Source organism: Bactrocera latifrons, unplaced genomic scaffold, assembly GCF_001853355.1.
Source record: "Bactrocera latifrons isolate USDA-ARS-PBARC rearing strain unplaced genomic scaffold, ASM185335v1 scaffold_25, whole genome shotgun sequence".
NCBI lineage: Eukaryota > Metazoa > Arthropoda > Insecta > Diptera > Tephritidae > Bactrocera > Bactrocera latifrons.
The window spans coordinates 777,606-802,986 of record NW_017536074.1 but is presented as its reverse complement, the minus strand read 5'-3'; the positions used below and the strand labels follow the sequence as shown (position 1 = coordinate 802,986).

General features: G+C 38.3%; 1 protein-coding gene across 1 annotated transcript in view; it reads right to left on the bottom strand.

Annotated features, from left to right (window-relative positions):
- Positions 1 to 25,381, bottom strand: part of LOC108969349 — a 128,572-nt gene that overhangs the window by 5,538 nt on the left and 97,653 nt on the right. The window contains exon 3 of the mRNA XM_018934000.1: positions 1,756 to 4,225. Within this exon, the coding sequence (XP_018789545.1) occupies positions 1,756 to 3,896 (2,141 nt within the window). The 5' untranslated portion in view covers positions 3,897 to 4,225. The remainder of the gene's footprint in view (positions 1 to 1,755; positions 4,226 to 25,381) is intronic.

Sequence of the window (25,381 nt, the reverse complement as noted above, 5' to 3'; positions counted from 1 at the left end):
CTCCACACAGTTTTCACAAATCAATTGCGTCGGTATGATGCAATCAAGGTCGGACTTGAAAGGTTTGAAATAATTCAGTGCACAGGTAAGGTAACGTTCATCCAAAGGTCCAAGAGGGTGTGCAACCTTCTAGAGTCTCTTCCATTTCTCAGATACCCAAGGAGCCGTGAGCCTTCAGAAAAGTCCTCTAAACTTTACTCTTAAGTCAAAATAACAAGTCAGTTGTGTCTTATAACGGGGGATCTAAGTGGAGGTACTTGAGTTGTGTCAAGCTGTGATGTTTTTTTGTTCAGTATTGTTTGACATTTCATCATTGAAAGATTTGACTTTTGGGCAAAAAGTAACTTGCAGAGCTTCAAGAGCTGCCGTTTCATCCAGAAGAAAACAACGGTTTGTTGTGGTTTGTGGTCCATATTTCTTCAAAAATGATGTCGGTAAGAACGTAACTGTCAAAGGCGGCCGTTGTCGCGCTCGTCATCTCTTCGACATTTGGTTTCAAAAAGATGGCACCACTTCCCACACAATTGATGCCATTAATGTATTAATTGAGAGAACACTTCGGTGAGAAGATAAGTTCACGTTTTTGGCTGGTAGATTTGCCACCAAGATTGTATGATATGACACTGTTAGACTATTTTCTGTGGGGATATGTAAAGTCTAAAGGATAATTTCGCCTCCATTCAGATTTTGGAGCAAAACATCATGTGTATTATTCTCCAATTACCAGTCAAAATGCTCGAACAAGTCATTGAATTGGACTCAACGAATGGAACTTCCGAGACGTAATCTACCATTTGAAAGATAATCTTCAAAAAACAAATACCTCAGAGTGTTCGCGATAATGTTAAGAAACATTCCCCCTTTGCATTTAAAGCTTTTGTGTTTTTTCTTTAAAAAAGTAGGGAACCTCGAAACAGATCAGCCTTTACAGCGCACAATGGCCTGTGGAGGCAGTGCTCGGTTTTTAGAGATAAGTTCCGTAACAATTATCATCGATCTGCGCGAAATTCGAAAATATTCAGAAAATATTAGAGAGCTTTTCTTGAACTATATCTTCAAAAATATGCATTTTGGAACATTTATTTATATTCGAACAAAAATCTGAGGACCACATATATTGATTCTTATTTACAAACAATTATTTTCGAACAAATTGTCTCAAACTTTCGGTTTAGAGTTAGGCGCACTGAACAACTTAACCAGTAGTATTTTATTTATACGTTGAAATAGCAAAACCCTACTCAATATTACTGTATAATAGCAGATATCAGCTTGTACCGGCCCGTAGCTTTATAAAGTTGCAATCTATCTGTGCAAATCTATCTTATGCAGAGTTCCAAAGTTACAAAGGAACGATGGAGACTCCAAACTCTAGTAATGAATTACAATTCGTATTACGAAAAAATTTGTGAACCGAAGTGAACTCAAGAAATTCAGACTTATAAAAAGATTTCGAAAAAGATAAATAAATAAAGGAGATATACAAACTTATCATATAATATCTGCTCAGACCTTATAGCGCAATGACTTTTTCTAAACAGGTAACTTCTACAATGTCGAAATAGTATAATTGATGAAATTTGTCAATCATTATTCGTCTGAATTCTGCCGATTTAATTAATTGTGCTAAAAATAATATCGGAAACCACTCTTACGGAGTTAATCTAGCTACCAAGATCAAGAGTTCGTTTATATATTAAATTATGTTATGGAACAATTGGCAGTACAAATAATTTTTTGGTTCGAAATACTTACCCGCCTAATTCGATTAGCCTTGGTATGTGTAAATCCGATTTTTGTGGCCCCACATCGCTCTCACATTCACCACTGCCGCTCCCCGCGTTTACATTTCTTTTGATATCTTGCGGATTTTCGCGCATCCCCGCTGTACCACCACCACCACCAATACCCGCACGCCAGCGTAGCGCAGCTGATGTCTGATTTGCGTGTTTGCCACCCGCATAGTTGGTTTTTGCCGCCGACTGGTAGTTGGCATCCAAACAATCCTCGTCATCGTCGCAGTGTGTTGGTATATTGCGGTAGTCACCGTTGCGTTTGGCGCTCCCACCACTTGGGTTCACAATAGCCACACCAGTATCACCGCCGTCATCTGAGCCACAATTAAGGGGAGTCGTAGCTGTGTGCAGGTAATCGCTGTCGTCGTTAGGAAATAAACCGCCGCCACCGCCATTAGTATTGCAAAAGTTGCCAGACACATCCACACCACCAACCGTGGAACCGCCACCCAAATCGGGTTTTCGATTGCCCATACCAGCACCGCCACCATTGCCACCATTCGGGCCATTGCCGCTGGTCGAGCAGACGCGTGATGTCATCTCAATTTTTTCATAACTCTCCGTGCGCGCTGGTGGTACTGAGTTCCACAAACGCATTTTGCGTTTACGACGTAGCGAACAAAAACAAATTGCGGCAAATGAGGAGCCAACTACAAAGAGCAAGGCTGTAAAAATGCATAGGAGCACGATTTTTGCACCCAACGGCGCCTCGGGTGGTCGTCGCGAAACAGCCAGTGTAACGGATGCCTCCACTTTGCCGGCTTTGTTCTCAGCTGCGCAGGTATAAATGCCCGCATCCTGCATGTCGGCGGTAAGTATGGTCAGATTGGAGGCGTTGCGTAACATGTTTACCACGTACGTCTTGCGGCCTTGCGTTGCTGCCGCAGTGCGCGGACTTGCCGTTGGGTCACCCGTTGCAGTTAGGTTGGCAATCACACGATTTTTCACCATCCATCGCACCGATGGTTCCGGCACGCCCTCCACATAACAGCTCATCGTCACATTGCGTCCCTCCACACCATGTGCCGTTGTGTCGGTGGCAATTATCTGCGGCACGCAAGCAAAGTCATCCAGGTCGATTTTATCCCAGGTTTTGCCAGCCAGACGCGGTGGTGCGCGACACAGCGGTGGTATGCCATATGGTATATTCTCGCGCAGCATCCATGCACGCAGCGGCCGCAATGCGCAGGAACAATTCCACTGATTGCGTGCCAACTCAATGCCGTGCAAATTCGTGAGAGATGTTATGGTGCCCGACCGCACCTCACTCAATTTATTACCATCCAATTTCAGCCATTCCAACGTCGACTCAAGGCCGGCAAAGGCACGCACTTCGACCGTCGTCAACTTACAGTCGGACATTTCTAAGCGTACCAGCTGCGGCACAAAGCCGAAAGCATCATCTTCTACACGCAAAATCGGATTGCCGTTGAGTTTGATTTCACGCAGCTCGGTTATGAATTCGAATGTGTCGGTAGGTATGCTGCTCAGCAAATTATAGCTCAGATCTAGTTCAACCAGATTGATGAGCTTGCGAAAGGCAAAACGTTCGATCACACGCATTCGGCATTTGGCCAGATAGACCTTTTGTAGATTGAGCAAATTAACCGCCGCAAAGGTGTCGTGCGGTATGCTGGCGATATCATTGCCAGTCAAGTCGAGAACCTGTGTACCGGCATCTAAGGGCACCGGGATATGTGTGAGATTCGCATTAAGGCACAAAACTGACTCTTTGCCGCTTTTCCACTTGCACTCGCACATGCTGGGACAATCGGCCAATGTGGGATGGGCTAGACTCAGACAACAAAGCAGCCAAAGTAGTTGCGCAAGCGGGATAGTGAGTAGATTATGTAAAGACAGTTGCAAAGCGGGTACCAAAAGATGAAGGCTCTTCGAAAGCTTTGCTCTCGTTGGCGGATGTCGTGATTTTCGACGCACCTTGGTAGCCAACGTTATCTGGCATGCGGTACTGTTTTCAAAGCAAATGCTACAGTTACTTTGCACGCACCTATGCAGAAGAACAGCCGACGTGCGATTGTTGCCGATGTTGTAGTTGTGCGCCCGTGGGCTTTGTTGTGTGGTTTGTCTGTGGCGGGCCATGGCATTTCCGTTCGGAGTATTGTAAGTACTTTGCCCTGAAACTATGCCACATTGAGGCGTCTGCACATTGGCGAAAGAACGACCAGCTGCATACAAGCGAAATGTGGGACTCGTATCGTAGGAGTTCTTCAAATGACAGTTGACCAGTGTGAAAAGCGCGTGCGTTGTATTGGGTTTTGTGCGCAGTGGTCTTATGTCGAATTCCTGATTTTTGTACTGCCATGCCAGCCGGCCTGTGTGTTGTCTCTAATATACGCGGGGGTACGTTCCAATAGCGTGCCCCAAATTAACATTTCCTCAAACGTTTTTGGTGATAAATATTGCCGGGTCTGCAAAGAAAACGGAAGCAAAAAGATGCGATCACTTTACTGGGTTAAAATATGAATTAAATATGAGTCGGCCATAGGTCCACATACATAAATAATCTTAATGGGCTAAAAGTGAAAAGCACTCGTTTTTACTCGGAATGTATTTTACTGCATATTTATCCTAGTTTCGTAAGCAAGCTGTGCAGAAAAAGTGTGGCAAGACGCTCTTGGCCTCTAGCCTACTTCTTCTAGTCATGCAACCTCACCTGCTTGCTGCACGGCGCGGTTGCCGCAAGGACCCACAACATAATCTAAACAGTGCAGCTGCAATAAACTGTAAATATTTGACATTTTAATAATGTGCTTAAGTGGTAAAGCTAAAGTATGTACTTGCCATTAGCTGACAGCGGTGGCGGTGGCAGTGCTGGTGTTAGTGGCGAACAAAAAGTGCAACAGCCATTAGTTTTTTCACCACGCAAGCCCCCCACCCTACTACTTTGGCACTTGTAGGTGTTTACGTAAGCTCCGTTGTTGCTTTGGTGTTGTGTTCTGCTGAAGCCATAACTGTCACTTGGAGTTAGCGCGATTTCTTGCTTTCTTACCGCCATCGGCTTGACACTTTGCAACAGCTTGGCACTTTTTGCCACCACACTTTGCTAAAGCCCTGCGGCGGTATTGCAATAGACAGCTCTGCATTATAACTATGTGTAAGTATATAAAGTGAGCAAAGCTGTAAGTTTCTAGCGGATAGTACTCCACTTGCCAACGGTTTGAATTTTAGTGTTGCACGCCACAGTTGACAATGGATTTGTACACGAAGTGCTTTCTCATACTTATATACTTGATATACATAACCCAGTAAACATTTACACGGATACAAACACAAAAACTTCGTCAAAAGGAAAGGAAAGAATGAGAAAATCTAAAGTGAAAACGATGGTCATTGTCTTATGTGACATCAAAGGGATCGTCCACCATGAATTTGTTCCTCCTGAACAAACCGGCAATGCCAAGTTTTACGTGGAAGTCCGCAAGCGACTCAAACGAAGGGTCAATCGGGTCCGACAAGACATCGCAGCCCGATTGAAAGTTGCACCACGGCAACGCCCTGGCCACATTGTCTTTCTTGTGAACAGGTACCTAACCAAGGCCGGCTTCTAAATGCTTCCGAAGCCACTCTACAGCCTTTGCTTGAAAGGCCGATGAAAGGCAAATTTTTTGAGAATAATAATAATATGATATCTTAATGAAATGAACCGGACATAATTTCCTATTATTAATATGGCTTTCGGCCACAACCGGTTAGAATCGGATCAATGCTCCCATAGGCCTAATGTAACCTAATATAATGATTTGTGAATTTCTGCACGACTTTACGCCGAAAGGTTGTATTACACACGTTTACATGTGTGTAAACCCGCAAAACAAAAGCGCAATTATTACTTAGGAGCCCTACACGAATATGCCACTCATACTAAAACCAATATTAGCTGTAGCTACAGGATATAAATTGCAGAATTTCTAACTCAACCCAGCGGGTACCGACAGCTTGCAACAACATGCAATTGCCGCAAGCGAGCGCTATGCCGTAGCTCAGCGTATTTCACCGTTAGAACAACTGATTTACATTTATTTAAGAATAGTGTTGTCGAATAGTTTGTGGCAAATGTTTGTGTGCAATTGTATGTGCGCGTTCGCATGCGCACAGTTGCTCATTGCGGGTAAATGCTGCTTGGCATGCCACGGGGCGTATACGCAACATATTAGAACATTTCCGCGATAATTTATATTTTGCAAAATTTCTTCATTCTGGCTTGAGCTTTTAGCCTCTAGCCTTAATCGCGTTAAGCTAAACGCCATCTATCGCTTAAGTGGTCCTATCAATACAGTTTGTTTTAGGACTTAATGCTCTCGCAAACCGGAAAGGTCCTTTTTATTCACTCGGCTTATTAGCCAAAAATTATCCAGTAATTAAATGGGGTCTAAAACGTCAATAACCATTGCCTCAACTGCAGTTGAACCGCTAAAAAGTAAAGTGCTTGTTGCCATCGAATACCAGGTGATTGTAGCCTCGAAAAATTCTTTAAATTGCAAAAATCACTTGACATTTGTGTAGAGAATGGTAAATCTTCTTCTAGAATAGAAGATGGAAATAAAATAATAATAGAAGGAAAATTATCTTACTTTATATATAATATTCATACTTCAGAGTCGTCAGTCAGCACTACAATAAGTGTCGTCGAATTCTTCGAAAGAATTTCGGTAAATATGTGTGTTCAATAAAATTTTATAATTTCCTTAGAGGATTTCTTCATTAATCATTTGACATTAAGTTGTATAAAAAAAAACTGTAATTACAAGTCGAAAAATAGTGCAGTAAAATAGTTGGTAATAGTAGAAGTTTTAAAAATAACTCAACTAGGAAAAAAAATATTTAAACTGCGAACATATTTTGAATTATTTTTTAAAGTTTACCGGTTATTTTAAATAGGGAAAAAAACACGTTGTTAATCTAAAAATAGCATAAAATTTAAATATTCATTTGCCATTCATTATCTTTCAAATCGTACAAAATTAGCACAATAATACAGTCGAAACTCTCTAAAACGATCATATTTAACGAAGTTTTCTTTATTGCGAATTATTTCAAACAATTTGACGTCGCTTTGTTGTGTGTTATTGTTGTTGTTTTTGTTGCTCTGTGTGTAGTTTGTTGCTCTGCTTAAACAACGCACAAGCAGAGACTTTCCATAAAATTGAAAGAGTATTTCGGGGAACCATCTAGCTATGCAAGTTTCAACCGAAATCATTGCCTCAGCATGAAGAAAACTATCTACCCCTATTCCACTTCGCCTTTTTAGAGTCTTAATTTAAAACAGTTGCTAATATTAATGCAACATTTGAACACTACATCAATGTTGACTGTGATGTCATCACTACAGACAACCGACGAAAATATCCTTGAAAGTGTTCAGAAAAGCTTTGGAGCACCAGCTATCTCAAGTAAAGAAACAATAATAAAGTAAAGCCTTGGCTAATAATTATTATTATTTTTTTTAACAGATTCAGATGAATACGAAGAAGAATCTGAAATCTGGTGAAAGCGTTACCCACACATGGACAACTTTCTTCGAATATTTCTCACTTTAGCCATTTGCAAGGACCAAGGCTAAGGGAACATCTTAAGATGCATAACGTCAACCAAAAGATCGAAGTCCAAACAATTTTATATATATATATAAAAGTCATACACAGACAGGCATAAAGCTAGGAATTCAAATTCAAAAGTCAACTCGAATACAGAGTATTCGGTAGAGCACACCAATTTGTCGAGAGTTGCGCTAATTACTATTTCAGTGGGCGGAATTGTTCCCATTAAGTATATATTTAATGTAACACATTAAAATCAAAATTTTATACTTTGTGGGTTTATGAGTGCAGTAAGACCAAATTTGAGCTTAGAAATGTTATTATAATTCGGGCTCAAATTAGCATTACTTATCTTCGGTTATAATAAATGAGCCTAATATGTATGTATATGCCCTAGTGCTCTTATATTGAAACCTTCGAGTTAAGTTCTATTTATCGATCAACTTGTATTCAACATACATATCCAAATATATTTGGTATCTTCGTCATCTTCATCTAGCTCTTTATATCTGATATCCCGCGTGCCTCTTGCGTCAAAAATATTAACTCGGGTAATTAGTAAAATATTTCATACTCATTATGCCAGCGTGTTATCCTGAGGTTAAGTAAGTTTGGGATGAACACTAATGTTGACTCAAGCGCCTACTATATATTTATACTTTAGTAGCAGTTATTAAAATCGATTTTGTATTTTTGCTTAATTAGGAAGTAATTTATGTAATATATAGAACTATATGCCCTTATCACCGACCCGCCGTTTATGCTCATTATATTCCCACTAAAGAGTCCACTGATTTTACACATTTTAACTCCATAAACTTAACCAAATACAAAATAAACATTTAAAAGACTGAGCATACATATATACCTTTTATTCTGCTCTGCTTTACAAAGAGTCTCTAAGTTAACAAATGGGGTCTCGTGAATGTTTCTATCTTATCTGCATGCTAATTTTTTCTAATTTTTAATGCCGTTTGCAACGTGCAACATGTCGCGCTTATAAATACCCTTCAGCTTGCATGTATGTATACGGCAATCTCAGTACGCCGGCGGGAGTCTCCACAATTACCGCCACTCTCTTCAACTCAGTTATTAACTCGTGCAACGCTCCACATGGGGCTTGGCGCGCAGCGCTCTGGAACACAATGCATTCAACGTATGACCAACTTTGGACGGTGCTTTTGCAGGCGCGGTGGCGTCTGGTGGGCGGTTCGCAACATGTTATCGCTTATCGCCGCTTGTAAATCAACACGTTCATTTACGTGGCTAAAACATTAAACCGCTAAAGTTTTAAAATGCTAAAACGCTGCGAAGACTATTTATGTATGATGGCATTAGACCGCAGGAGCTGTAGCTGGAATTGGAGTCAACACCTTCTCTTAAGCGTCTCTCCGCTTTGCTAGTGCGCACTGTTGCAGACTCATATGTTTTGTATGTTGTTCAAAAGCACTTTAGGAAAGTTTTAATATTTTGTAGTAATGTGCCATTATAGCTCACATACACACATGCATTTATGCGGATATATGTTATTAGAGTTCACCACCTGCGGCGGTCGTAATTTATAAGCGCTCTTTATGAGTATGAGTCGGAGTGCCCCCTACCCCGGTTAGCGTCAGTTATGCTCAGCTATGGATATAGAGCTATGTATATCATGCTGCTGCATTCATGTGAAATTATCGTGTGTTTTACTACTTGCAACGAAAGTGTCATTCGCCAAGTAGTTGATTGTTGGTTGTTGCTGGTGTTACTTTAATGTTTTGTGCTACTCGTAATTATGAAACCAAACATGCAACCGCCGCTTATGATAAACAAATTTTATAGTAAATCACACATTAGACCAAGTATCCTCTGGGTAGCCAAAGATTTAAACTGAGTAGGCGAACCATCGCTAATCAGGATTGTGAGTTGGGTTCGGGACACTACCAATGAAAACTAGTCAACAACCTCGGATGAGAGACCCGATTTGATGTCGACTATGGCAAACACATTAGGGATTACGATTTGAGGGCAAGCAGCTGAGAAGGTGTTGTTGCCCAGATGGTTGATGTCCTCGTGAAAATAAAGGCTGACATCACTGCCGTCCAAGAGGTGCGATATATAGAACAAGGACTGAGACGAGTAGGTCTTTGTGGCCGCTGTAGGCTATATAAAGGAGCGCAAATTCGGTCGCCGACTACTGTCATTCACTCCGGTGGATGAACGTTTAGCCACAATCCGCATCAAAGCGAAGTTCTTCAACATATCGTAGATTTACGCACACGAATCGACGGAAGAGAAGGACGATGACACCAAAGATGCCTTTAAGAAGCGCTTGGAGTGCATCTATGAGAGCTAACACGCACGCTAACAAACACAAGGAAGGTTTGACGTCGAGAAACTGCACTCACAACAGAGAGTTAAACGATAATCTACTCAATTTGCCGTCCTGCTTTCTGAGAGCAATCGCCAGCCGGCGACTAACAGAAGGTTTTTAAACCAGAGCATACTCTTCTAGAACCCCAAAGGTGGTCTATTGACTGGTGCCCAGAACATACAAATTTATGGAGGGAACTCAAGTTATCGTTCTGGAGCCGAACTCAACCTTACTTAATTTATATTCGACATTGCTTAATCTAACAGCCAACTTACCACAAAACGTCAGTGCTTTCATTGATGATATTTCCATATGATAATACATTTCTAGTTAATTTTGAACTGATGCCAACGATCAAAACAAAAATTGTTCTAAACCAGTTTACTACTAGCGCTAATGGTTATACTATGAGCATATGCTACTTAAGGGTTTGCTAAATCAAGCTTAGATTATTCTTAGTATTATTTTTGTGTTTTTTCTTTCCTTCAATGTAAATCAAGCTAATCTGCTTGACGCCATAACTTTCATAGTATTTATTATTTCTATATATTTGTCTGTTTATACTATTTTTATAGAATGAAGAGCAATGTATAAGTCAGATTTACAACAAAAAAAAAAAACAGAAAAATAAAACAACAACATATCTTTAGATTAGCTGACAACGAGCTTATTACTTGTTTGTGGCAAGCGAGCAGCACGAATATGAATAATTCTATTTTTAACCCCTCAACTTGAGCAAGGAGCTTAGAAAACCACAACAAATAAATTCATAAATACTTTGAAACAGTATTAGGATTCATACACATAAGAATTCAACTTTGTACCCCACCAAGAGCATGCATGGCGTCGCTGCGTCCCACCTGTAAGCCACATTGAACTACTAACGGCTATCGTTACTAAAGTTTGATCAGTGCCAAAAATAATGTTTTGCATACTGCAGTCGCAGCGATTTCCATGCAGTTATAACGGCAGCGCGCTGGCGATCATCCATCAGAAGACACGTGAGCGCTTTGTATTCTATTTCACCTTCTGCTTGTGGCTAAATATGCACACGCCACTTTATATGCGCCCATGTGTGTATGTGTGTGTGCCGGTAAGACCTGCCACATATTGTGTATCATAACTTTAGGGAAAGCAGCTTAACGGCTCTGCAGCCACAAAGGTTGCAAGCAAACTGCAGCGCTGTGTCTTCGCAAGCACCGAGGCAGCTGCCAAGAGACAAGCTGCAACACCGCTCGCCAGCGAGTCGCCTTCGCTGTCGCAGCATTGCCGAGCTAATAATAATGCAAAAATATGCGCACAGCTTTTTTGACTTTCCCATTTCAATATATGTTTGTATGTATGTATGAGTAAGCCCTAAACACGACAACTCCATGTTGGCTGACGGTGGTTGACGGCGGCTGTTGCAGCTACGGGAGCAGCGCTCTGCCTGCACCGCGCCAATGTTGAACTGCATCCGCTCGTGATGTTGCATGGCGTTTGCATATACTCTATTAGCTTTTGGCCATAATATTTTGCTTTTGTGTGGTGCTGTCAGGGCTTACAAGCATGCCACCGTTGGTGTTCGGGTGCGCGTGTGTGCGTGTTGGTGTGTTGGTGTGTTGGCTTGTTGGCCGCACATTTGTCGTCTTATTTGTAACAACATTGTTAGTGTTATTTGCTGTTATTTCGCCTTGTAGTGTCGTCTTTTTATGCGCCGCACAAGAACAAATGAAATTATTAACCTCGCTTGTATGCAACATAAATAGGATTAGTGCCACACAGTAAAGTGCTCGCCAGCTTACCAACTCCGGGCTGCGCTGCCATGTGCCCGGCGCGCAGCAAAACATGACTTCCGGTTTTTCTTTGCCTGGTCGGGCGGGCGGCCCACTTGCGACATGCACACATGCTCACATCCATATGCATATGAACATGAATAAATACTTGCTTATAAACGAATGAGCGAATATGAAATAAAATGGTTATGCCGCCGACCGCACAGCTTTGCGGCGCGGGGAGGGTATGGCAGAAATGGATAATACTGCTGTGGCATAGGTGAAGCGTTGTGTTGTTGTTTTTGCAGCGCTGGCAGGGGGTAAAGTGTGAAAGCATTTCACATGCAAGAACTTCATTTGCCTGTGGCTGCAGTTATAAACAATCAGATATTTTTATTTATTCCCGCAAATGTACATAAATATAAATATATGAATGCATAAATTTGTGGCACGGTATGTTAACGAGGCAACCCAGCGAACCAGAAAGCACAAATTGCTTGAGACAACTATTTTTTTGAGTCTGTTGAGAATATTACTTCTAGTAAAAAAAGTGTGGCTCTCACGTGAGAGAACGTGGTAACAACTAGAGAGCTTAGATAGTATGCTCTTTGCCTCTCAATTCGTTACAAAAGTAAAGTAATTCGTAGTTACATCTTAATCAAATTTTTCATAGAATATAAATTACTTAAATTTACCTCGAACATTTTCAACCATTTCTAGAAGAGAGTTTTGCATTGTGCAAATTTTGGTTTGGTTTTCACGTCATTCTTATTTAATAAATTTTGCTTTCTTGTATTTAAGGAAAGATTTAGTAGGATCTACAGAAATTAAAGGAAATCAGCTATTTGACTGCATTAGAATAAGTCCTTTGTGATAGTAGAAATCTCTTTAAGCTGGATCTCAAAGCCTTTTGAACCGATCGATAAGATATACAGATATTTGGAGAAATAGGAAGATAACGAAATCGAATGAAAATTTTTTAGAGGTACGAAGTTGGAACTTGAATTTACTATTATCAACATCACCGGTATCGACACTGATTTGAACTACAAATCAGTCAAATGGTGGAGAAAAATAGAACACAACAATGGTCAACGAGAAGGCTCATGCATATGGAAGAAATATATCTTAATACCTTAATTAAATATCTTATAAAATGCCTTAATATTCTGATAAAGCTTTCAGCTACAATGTGGTGAATTAAATCTTAGCGCCTTTTTAAGTAAGTATGGCAATTAGAGTTATTAGATTTAAGGAATCCGAAAGCGAGGTTTAACGATAAAGTTGGACTAAAATATTAGAGGAAGCAGAGGAGGACTCAATCACACTATGAAAATATACAATGTCGTGGAACAGAAGGAAAGAAGTTGATTCCAAGAATTCTAAGACGTTTTTATATTCTCAAATATATTTGCAATAAAGCAAGTTACAAAGCCAAAGAGAAGAGATTTAGTAAAAGATAGTACAGGTCTACAGTAATTTTGTTGCCATGGGCGTAAGATCGATTTTGGATATATTTGTACCCACAGTTCATGACCCTTTCAATGATTTCCTAAGATTTCCTCTCATTTATTTTTAAATTTCACTTTACAAAAATCTGAAAACTTGAGAAACAATAACTCAAATTTTAAACGTTGCAGTTTTATTTTGAAAAATAAGAATGCATCGAAGTAAACAGACGGTGTGGAACTGACAAGAGTCCACCATCTTATGACGATCCCATCAACATTGATACCTTTCTTCCATCACTTTTATATCCTAGATGGACCTTTCTACCTGTTCCTAATTATAATTTCCAAATTATCCTAAAATGTATCCAACTTATAATGGCAATAATTTAACTTGGTACTCATATGTGCTCCTATAGATAGCTCCAGTTTGTTAGCATATTTAGAATAATTTTTACATAATTTCATACTTTGTGGTTCCCTGTGAAACTTTCGACTATCACCACACAATATTTCCAAGCCTCAATTTCCGGAAGATTTATAACATTTATATGATATGCATCTTTCGATATTTTCTGTAATTGATAACAAACACAAGTCCACTTTTTGACTTTTCCATAATAAGACTCCAAAATTCTTTACAAGTGTTTACAATAATCTTCGCCCATGTCGAATGCTTTGACCAATTTTTTACCAATCCTTAATTTGAATAGTATTTACTAAAACGCTCAGTATATTTTGAGGAAACAACTTTGCTGTAGATATTTCACACTCTTATTAACATCCATTGGTGGCCGATTTCATGATTTCTGAGCAGTCCATACGAATAGCTTTCGAAACGAAAGAGAGATTTCCATGGAACAAAAGAGGACTATTTGCATATTTTGATTCTAGATATATATACATATATTCTAGAGTATATGTACATATGTATATACACTTTTATTACTAAAACTCTAAACTTTTGATAAGCAATAATCATAAAAACGAGGCACAGTCAATATTTTTATGAATAAGATCCTAATCTGGACACTTGCAAGCATAAAAATGTACTAAAATATCCAAGTCAACAAAAACAGTTTTATTTTTGTAGGTCTGTGCAGTAAAAGAACTAACAGTATTGTTAAAATCAAGTCTGATAATTTTTTACAAACCTTCACAGTTGTATTGAAATCAAAAGGTTTTCTTCAGCCTGTATATCTTCCCTTCTAAAACACTTCTAAAACATAACATTTGGTGTACATTTTATAGAATTTTCGAGGATCGTCCACATCAAGTATCTATCAGCTATTGATGAACCAGAACTTTTTGAACACCACAACTCAAATGCCAGGCTTCCTAATCTCTTTTTCTCGAGGAACCCTCAGAAAGTTTCTTGCTCCCATAGCAAAGTAATCAACCATTCGAAAATAGTTATTGATTCGCTGGGTTTATAAAGCAAATAGAAACATCTGAACGTACTACGACCGTCAACTTGCACCAACGCACTGCGCCCTTGTCTATATATTTGCAACTTGTTGTGGCTTCCTGTTTCGACTTTTACTGCAGCAAACAGTCGTTTCCAACGCTTTAATCCGGCCACTGGACGGCAAGACAGAATCGCCATGTGGGAGAGGGAAGGCAGGTTTAAAAGCTAAAAAACCGCAGCACATGTGGTCGCTGCATGTGTTGTTGCAACAAACGGCAATGGCTGTAGTTCGTTTGTGGCATGCATAAAATATAACTGTAGTTACTTATGCAGGCCGGTAGTGATAGTTGGTTCGCTACTTCCCCCCTCCCACTCCAATAATGCACCGCTCTGTACTCGCTCGTCATTACAATGCGGCACAGCGTTGATTTAAAGCAAAAGTTGTTGCAAAGTTTTTTAACTGTTTTAATGCTTTTATCTGGCGATTTTCTAGCTTATGAGAATCGGCTTGAAAGGGAAGGTGAGCGAAAAAATCAAGCTGCGACCAAAAATGAAGCATGAGAGCACGAAAGAGCAACAATAAAAGGAAATAACGCAAATCACTTGGAAAGCAGTGGCTATAAGTCGAAAAACAAAATAAGAATAAGCGCTGCGCACCAAATGGATAAATACTGATTTGGTTTAGACAAAAAATGTAGCTCATAATCAAAAGGATTTCGGATTTGACACCGCAAAGCTCTGAAAAAATGTGCGCTTTGGCAACATTGCTGAGCCCGATCGTCGCTTATCGCATTTGGCCAAGTGTGTTATAAGTAAACAGCTTTTCTGAGCTCTGAGCGGGGAGGGCGATGGCAGGCAACTTCCGCCACTAGTGACTGCTTACACAGTTACCACATTTATTCATTTTTATTCATTTGTTCTGCAGTAATCGCATTTCCATGCTTCCGTTTGTCCCACTACTGCTCGTCACCATGGCGATCGAGTTTCGTTGTGAAGCTAAATATTAACCGCTGCGCTTTGTGGTGCTCTAAATAGGATTTAGTTTATTTATTAAATATGTTTTGCTGATTGTATACGTTTCGGGAATCACACAGTCCAATATTCGGAATTGAGCTAATTGTTTTAATTGGATTAAAGGCTTTAAAAGTGGTTAGTTAAATAGTTTAGTTTCAATTTGTTGAAATTAAATTTAAAAAATAATAATAATTGCCGCTTGAGTTGGAGTAAATCACTCACCAATGACTGAACTTGATACTGCTGCTGTTGTATTGAAAGTTGTTAGTGTGAAATTCTAACTGTTAATGTTATTATGGAAGATATATGGAACTAACCGAACCAGTAGACATCCTAAAAATTGAACTACTGTATGTAAAATTTATTGGATGTGTATTTTAACCATCGATATCTACTCAATGGTGGTTAAACTTTTTATTATATTCCAATTTTGGCACCAAGTTCTTAAAATTGAGTAATTTTAGATGACTGATCCCCCCACATGGCTGAGAATGCTGTACTAGATCTATTACAATTTACTTTACGATTCGCAAACACCAATTTATTTATTTTATTGACGGGTGGATCATAAGTTGATGGTGATGGACGTGGTTTATCGTCAACGCGTTTTTGATGCTCTTTCTTGATATTAATTAAAAACATTTGCTCGCGACAAACAATTATTACCAAAAGCCTTTCACAGCACTCTGAATATTTCGGCACCAAACTCAGTCCTTCGATGCCACTAACAGTCAAATACAAGTATGTCAACAAATGGGTTTTCCCGCGAAATTTTAGTTTAAAAGTCTTACTATTGTTTGCCCTCTGTAGGCAGATAAAAATAATAACTAAGAAATGCGAGATGCAGTAGAGCAAATGCTTTTTGAAGGTTAAGATAGGTTAGATTCTTCGGTCGATCCTTGATATGCAGGTAACAGAGAAACAGCAAACGATATATCCAATCTGATGTGTGCACAAAGCTTCAATAAATTTCGATTACAACGAGTTTGCATTGATAACTGAAAGCCTGGCGTTTAACAAGTTTCCATTTTAATCTCGCAAAGAAAGGAATTGTTGAAATAATTCTACCTAGTCTTCTTTAAAGCAATTCGAATAATTTGCTTTCGTTAACACTTGAAAACTCTCGCGTGGACGCTGGTCGAAAAAGAATAGTATAAACTTCGAAAAATCCGTAATGAAACTTTTTGAAAATATATTAAATCCATAGTCAAAGTATATTGAGTATATAAGTACTGAAACTCAATCGAGGCTAAAATGAATAAGACGGTGTATTACATTTTATTTATTTATTTTTTATTCCTGTAATTTGGAAAAATTTTTTACAGCGTCTGCATCTGCGAAACATATTCTCGAATTATTCTGACAGTATAAGATTGGAAGTATTCTTAAAGCTTAAAGTTCTGAAGCATGTGTTCACTGATTGACAAAAAATAAAAAATGCCAATATTCGCATAACGCGATTTACGCCACCATAAATAACAAAACACATTTTCTAATCTTCAAGTTTACGCTTGAATACATCTACATTTTTGGCGGCGCTAAGCGCAGCTATTTTTTTATAAAACAACAACACGAAAAAACTAAAAGTACAAAGCTTTTTAGTAACATACATACATACATACACACTACGAGGCTAGTCATATTTTTTAACATAAAAAAAGTATTCATGATTGAGAGCGTAGGAGGAAACCCAACGCAAAACAATAACGGTTTTGTGGTGTTGTGAATGTGAGCAAAACCGATTGAAAATACATACATATTAAAAAGGCGCACCTGAATATTGTTAGAAAAATCTGTAAATACTTTGTGTTAGATTTCAACTTCATATCTACAAACATGTTTTCCGACTAAAATAGTCGGCGCGATTGCGAACTTGGCTTGGGTAAAAACTGGATGAAGCACCCATTGTAAATGGCAATTTCTATTGCGTACTGTTTATTTGATAAAGCTTTAAAATACCATCTACACACTGTTATTTTATGAACAATCTTGCATATAATGTAAATAGATCTAAAAACTGTGTCAAGAATTCATGCCGATTCTCTCGATTTAATGGCACAGTTTTGTGAATTTCCATGCTATTCCAAGAACACAATTTATAGCACATGAATATGTAGGCATACGCACACATATTTTTCCATAATTTGCGGGCTATTCGCGCTGGGGAATGAGCACAAGGACTTGCGCTTTTGTTCATAGAAAAATAAGCTTATATTCAATTCAGAATTTATTCGAGAAAATACTGGAATATTAATGTATTCCTGTATCATGATTAGTGCGTCATTCAAATTACCCAATTTCGTGCATATTTTATTTATTCACATATTTTTACAGAGTTATTAGAAATGTTGTTAAACAAATATTAATATGTACCATATCCTTTTAATCCTTTTTATATAACTCTCAGCGGAAGAATTTAATATGAAAAAAGTCAAAAATAGGCGATATGAATTTTTTGATATTTAGAGTATCAAAACTCGCAATTTCTGAACATGCCGCCGACCGTCTTTGACGGCTTTGTACCACTTGTGGGCTTGTGGCTTTGTTAAAAGTGAATCACCATCAGCTAATTCCATCATTCGCAACGATGCTGCGCCCAAAATTTAGTTTGAAATACAACATTTGAGATAAATTCTTTGTTCTATATTTCTGTCCATTGCAAAACTAGCTGCACAGTACTTAGATGTACCGACCGGTAAACAAAGTGATTAATATATTGCGCTCATATTTTCCATAGAAATTAAGGACAATCCTATAAACTGACCAAAATGTAATATATTTTTCGGAAATATCATTTACCCGAAAAATATAATTACAATTTCCAGGAGCTTTATTTACACGATGTATAGTGTGCACACCTGAAGGTCCCACCTGTGGATCAAGGATTTCGAAAGGCTGAACAATGGCAGTTTGAAAAATTAATGTGATTTAATTTTTATCAGCCGATATTAACGAAACTATATCTTCATTTCTCGAACTTAAACCTGCTGTCATGAGAGGTTTGAATGTAATAAAAGCGTAGAAGGAACGCGACCCTTTACAAAATGCTTCTCAACTTTTGACAACAGAAATCAGACTACAAAATTTCAATTTTTCTGTCACATAATCAAACTATCAATTCTATTATTTTGTTTCTGAGTCAGTAGTTGCAAACTAAAAACTAAAATTTAAGAGAAGTCACAAAATTTTCAAAGAATGCTCAAATGAACTTGTTGTGATGTTTAGTAAAAGCATGTCGTGTTAGATTGATCTCCGATAAATTGTAATTACACGCATAAGGATGGAGTCATGTGTAGAAGTTTACGCAAGTGTGGAAAGTTCTCTGATCGCTTTTCATATGTGAGTGGCCAGAAACGACTATTTTACATATGGATCAAGCAGCTCACGACTTCCGGTCTTTGATCAAGTGTCCTCTGGGTAGCCTAAGAACATCCGTTTGAAGGCGAGCTAAAGTAAGAAGGCGAAACATCCCCTACATAGGTTTGTGCGCTGGGTTTGGGATCCGCCACATAAAAAACAGTACCAATGAAAAGAAACAACAAGCCTCGGATGAGTGACCCAGCTTTTGAATGCGACCATGGCAAACGAAATAAGGACTACGAAGTGAGGGCATGCACCTGGAATGTCCGGTGCCTTAATTGCGAAGGTGCCGCTGCCCGGCTGGTTGATGTGCTCGTGAAAATAAAGGCTGACCTCACCACCATCAAAGAAATGTGATGGAGGGCACAAGGACAGAGACGAGTAGGTCCTTGGAGTATTTACTACAGTGGCCTTATAAAGGAGAGCAAGTTTGGGGTGAGATCGTCGGTTGAACAACTGCCTAATTATAGTGTAACATTACAAAACAAATATTTTTAACAAAGATTGTAGACAATTGACGTGCCCCATGGTTTTATTGTAGTCTAGTCTATGCATATGTTTATAATTCCCACGACTGTATCTATTTTATTATTTTTTGGTTTTTAGTACATTTATGTTAAACATTTCAATGTATATTTAACATAAAACCGTTTAACTTAAAAAGTTTTATTAACTATTTTTATTTTCTAGTTTTTAGTTTTTATTTCGCATTCTGCTTAATTCATTTAGTGCTTCATTATTGCAAGGTTTCTTGCCCGTTAGTTTATTGCAGTCCAACTTCTCTATAAGTAGTTCCTGCAAAGATCTTACTCTACTAAGACCCGAGTTGCGAGTTAGTTCACAACTGGGGCGTTCAGGAAAGCCCTCAACCTTCCCTCTATCCCCATCAGGGGCTGAGCATTAGCCATCTAAGATTTCAATTTTGCATAGTAAATTGTATTCTACTTCTTGAGACCTTTCATTTGATACACATGTTGTTGGGATTGATAAACCCTACGTTATCCGCCATTTTGTAGCGGCGGCCATCTTGAATTTATAATKATAATGAATAAACATAATTGTATTGTCACCAAAATCCAAAGTATATACAAAATTTCAGATTAATCGGTTGACAGGAAGAGGGTGAAATTTGAATTAGTAAATTTGACCCAAGAATAAATAATAAATAAAACCATTTAAAAACCACTTATTTGATTATCATATAAAGTCAAATCTTAGTAAAATTTTACATTTTCTTTAATGTGTTATATACACGAGTATCGAGAAACCTTAAATTAAGCACGTTAACCTTCATGTATGTAAAATTCGATATGAGTGAAATTCAATGCTTTAAACAGCCACTTCCACCAATCTATACTACATGTGCTTGTGTCACAGTTATAAAGCCGCCAAAATTGTGGATGCTTGTTTAATAATACTCGCTTCCTTGTCTTCCATATCCAATATCCTTTATCTGACGGTGTAGTTTGCTTAACTTTCTACTAAAAACTATTAAGTTTGCCATAAAATACACTTTTCCAACGATTGATTTCAGCTTCTTGACTATCAATACTTCACATTTTCTTCTTCAAGCGGGTTTTCTTTTTGCTTTTATTGTAGTGCTTATTGTTTTCAGCGCCTTTGACTTAGCTGTCTTTTATCCGCTTTTGTGTTGAAACTTTTGTGCTAGCGACTGAGTGTTTGCAACTTGTTAACCCTGCAACAAAGGATAAGTATGTGCACATGAGCGTGTGCTTCCGCATACGAAACTTAAAAATCAGGCGCTCTATCTTCCCAGTCTCAAACATATGACAGCGTAGTGGAGGAAAGATGAGAGCAGAACGACACACAGGCAAACGAGGAGAGAAAGCGCTTGCAACGCGTTTTTGCTGCCAAGAGCTCGCGTTGAAGGCTGTCAGTGTGCGGGGCGCAGCGCTGCGTGCCAGTACAACATGGCGTATGATTAATCAATATCCTTGCAACTATAAGTTGCGCAATTAACCTAAGTCCTTTGACTGCATATGTCGAATATTTTATTTCATTTATTTTTGGTTTTTATTTTCAAGTGTATTTGTGGTGTGATTTCCACATGCGCGCGCCTTATCTCTTGATTTTAACTTTCTGCTTTTGAGAGCACATTCTCCTTTGAGCGCGCTCACAAATCAAAATTTAATTTTTAGTGACAGCAAATAATAATTCTGAACATAACGCGTAGCAATGAAGCGTGAACACCGAAAAAAGAAGCGTGAAATGAAAGCCAGCAGACTCTTCTGCAGACAACACATTTATGGTATTTATGGTGTGGTTGAGCAAAAGTAAAGAGCTGCCACCCGCATTGTATTTTCCGCCAAAAATATCCGTTGCAGAGGCAATGTGCAGCGTAGCGTTAAACGCTTTACCAGACAGCGGCAAGCACATAATAATCCATTTCATAAGAATCAAATGTCTGAAAATACTTTTTAATTTTTTCCCTTATTCGATTTTCTATTATATCTGAATGTACTTACATATTATATATGGCTCGTTCCTCATATGTGTAGTGGCAATCTCTTTGCCGCCAAACAGATTTCTCTTTATTGTTGCTATATACTATATTTCTCTTGACTTTCCCATGGAAAATCACTACAACATATTATGTATGTATGTGATCAATCGTTGCACTTGACATTCAGATGATATGTACATCTTGTTTTGTTGTCGCCTCTAAATTCGGGCAGTCTGATAATATAATATATTCTTTATAATGCAGCCATTGGAGGTAAATTGCCAGAGTAACACAGATTTTTTCATGATTCGTGTTCTTTAAAAGTTAAATAGGAAACACCCATTCTACGTAGAAAATTTTTATAAAAAAATACAAGAAAAAACGTTATTTGATTCCAATAATTCAGTTTGTATGACAGCTATATGCTGTAATTAACCGATCTGAAAAATTTCTTCGAAGATTTCTTTGTTGCCTTAGAAAAGAACCTGTGCCAAATTTTGTGAAGATACATTGTCGAATGTGAAAGTTTTCCATACAAGCATTTGATTCCGACCGTTCAGTTTGTATGGCAGTTATATGTTATAATGGTGCAGTTCCGACCAATGAGCAGCTTCTTGAACAGAAAATGACGTTTGCAAAATTTCAAAACGATATCTTAAAAACTCGTATATATACAGACGGACGGAGAGACTAACATGGCTAAAACGACAGCTACAGCAGAGTAGGAAGACAGCTACAGCAGAGTAGGCGTCACTCCGTCCGTGCTATAGAGGAGACGTAATATGTCTTGTCGCTCCCATGAAGTAATACCTTATCTGGTGGTTCCGTGGGAGAGAGTCTTAAGTTGGGAGTAGGTTAGGTTTAGCGGATTAAAGTTCCGCACTCCGGCTTTCGATGCTTTCTCCTACTATACCAAAAAAAAAAAAAAAAAAAAAAAAAAAAAAAAAAAAAAAAAAAAAAAAAAAAAAAACGATTCAGCTCAACATTCAAAAAAAAAAAAAAAAATCAAGGGCGTAGAAACCATGCTGAGCTCTAATATATTTATTCTACACTAGACCTGATCAAAGTTCATCGAATGGAAGAGGAACAAATTAGGACAAAACCGAATTGCAACGATTATTTTCAGAAATGTTGGTAAGTAAAGCGAACTAGCTTTACACAGGTTTATTCTGATTTTCCACACACCAACCGACATGACTATAAAATTCCAAAAATCATAAGAGCAATTGGGAAACGACGATCGATTTCATTCACTTTTTGGTTAAGAATGATATTTTATTTTATTAGAAAATAAGAAACAGAATTAATTCTACTCAGAAAATATTAATACAATGTGACAAAAGGATGAGTTTTGTTCCAAAGTGCAGTAATGGCTAAAAGAGGACCATTTCGATTTTATATTTCATTTCTCATCAGAGCATCAGGAAGACTAATTTATGGATGCCGATTTCGCATATTTGAAAACTTTAGTATGAACTATGGATGACTTATTAAAAGGAAGTGAAAGTGAGTACACGAATGGCAACCGGATTATAAAGACACATTAAAATAATTTCTTTTACTATGGCTGCCGTTTTATCTCTTCAAGATACCATTTGGTTCCGCCCCAAAAATTACAAAAGTTTATTTCCATCAATGAAGTAAGTACCTTACCTAAATGCTTATCTCTCCACCTTTATGGTGTACGTCTTGAAGTTATATGCGAAAGAATTATAAGTTGACGCAATTAAAGCACTTTAGAGCACCTATGTCTTAAAACAGTTACAGTTTCGGTCGAAACCACTATGATACCATGAAATAAGTTTTAGTATATATATATAGTAAGAAGGTATACATATACATATAAATGAGGAAATCATAATTTCCAGTGCGTTTTTTTGCAAGGACACTGTCATTAAGCAATTTGGTCAATTTTGGGCTCAGACCATCGCTCCGAGAAGACCGCTTGAATTATTTGTGCATGCTCAGTGGCTGAAGAAATAAAAAACAAACATAAAAATAATACCTTTGTGATACTTTTGAGAATACTATTTCCGTATTCTTAATAAAATCTATCAATTATTATTTGTGTGCTAAAAAATAACCAGACCTATTCATATATTTCTTTTTTAAATAAAGAATCGTAAAAGTCTATATATGCTAGTATGCAATAACTTCATTCAAGAAATTATTTTTTATTCTGAACAAGGTATATTCAGTTCGTAACATGGGCAGAATATAGAGCAACCATGCAAAGTGGAGAAAATGAAGCATTTTTTGTAATTAAAGTTTTTATGCTATAAGTCAGGCACCTATGAAGCTTTCGAAGCCGAAGTTAAAGTATTTTTATATTGATTTTGGTGAACTTGCGGTCACCAAACTTCCCTGGAGAGCTTTACTACAAACGATAAAATTTTTCATTCTTAAATTTTACATTTTTATAAAGTAATGAAACTACTGTAAGTAATGAAACTACTAAAGAACCCGATATGTTATTTATGTATGTGTACAATTCCTTTGTTTTCTTTGATTTAATTTCAAGTTCACATTTCCAGCACTTGCTTTTATTTAATTTTAAATGGGCTAAACTAGCCTGCCTGAAGATGAGGCCGTCGACATGCAGCTAACCCTCACACACCCCTTCATGATCACAACCATTCATATTATACATTTAAGAACAGGCACATATGTTTCTTCAATACTGACTATTTCGCAAATCACATTTCCACTTGTTTCCTTTGTTACCGTCGTGCCGTGTCTACATTTCGTCTCTTTCCTTTTCGCTGCTATTGACGTTAAATGAAAAATCGTTTAGCGAGACGGCAGCCGGCGTGTAATGTAGCAGGACGAAATAAGAAAAGTTGTCGTAAAAAAATAAAAGCGAGAGAAAAGAAAAACAAAATAACAAATCCGTTTAGTAGATTTTATAAGAAAAATATTTGTTGTTATTACTAGCAATGACAGCGCCACTCGAATTGGACACATTCGCTAGGTATGACAGCAGCCTCCACCAACTGTGGGAGAAAACAGAGATTTCTGAAAGAAATGAAACAAGAAAAAGCGTGATCTTCGCACTCTTCTTCTTCTTCAGTTGGACTGACCTCAGCCCTTCATGCTCATCGATTATGAGACATTTTTAGCTGGATGTTAAAAACTTCATGGAAAACTTAACGTATCCTGAACAGGGTATACAAATTTTATAGTTCTTACAGAACTCAGATATTGCTTGAAATCACTTTGAAGTTAAGTCAAAAGTGAGTAGACGAAAAAGCCTTTATTATTAGGAAAGAGGCAATTTAGTGATGGTAAGATATACTCGAGATTTAAGTTTCAAAAATGTGGTGAATGGTGCTTCATTTGAACTCACTTAATGATGGCTTAAGGACTTCTTTTCTAGAGAGAATTTGTTTTGAATAATTCTTGTAATTTTCTGTACATATTTTTCGGTTATATGCTACTGTGCCTCAGCAAGAAGAATTCGGGCGATGTCTACCAAAGCGTAGTAAATTGCATTATTGAGTTGCGACGCGGCAGGCGATGCCCGGTTGTCTAAGAAACAAGTTGGAAATTTGAAGAAATATACAGAATTTTAAAGAAGGAGCGAAGTAAAAAGGAAATGTTAAAAAATTGGGCGAATATGGGCCGACTATCTGGCAAGAAGGTTGCCGCGTCGCAGCTACTTTTTCACTGTTGCCAACGAAAGGCGCACACCGAAGGCGACAGAAGCAACATTGTCTCAATTTTTGCCGACACTGCTTGCAACACGGCCAAATGACACAATTTCTCACACACAAACACCCATATATACATTTATGTTATTTCACATTTCTACTGCGGCTGTCAGGAGCACAGCAGGGTGTCAGCTATTTCTATGGCCGCAGCTTCTTCGTATTCGGCATGGCTGTTTCTTGCATTCGTAGATACGCGCATATCTATGTATGTGTGTGTGCGCCGTTTGACAGCTTGTGGCATGCTGGCTGTGCGCACCACATGCTTTTATCACCGTGGTTTCCTATCGCGGGTGCGGCAGGTGCCAGCGCTGACTGCAGACACCTCCCACAACTGAAGTCTGCATTTTACGGCACCCAATTCGCATCCAGCCACTAAAGTCATATAAGTTAGTTACTTTGTATTTTACACAGACCAAAAAACAAAGACTCTTAGCTTGATCGCAGATGAAATTGTCGAAATCTTGCTACGTGTTGCACGGTGTAATAAGCGGGCTCATGGTGGGGCGGATTTTTGTT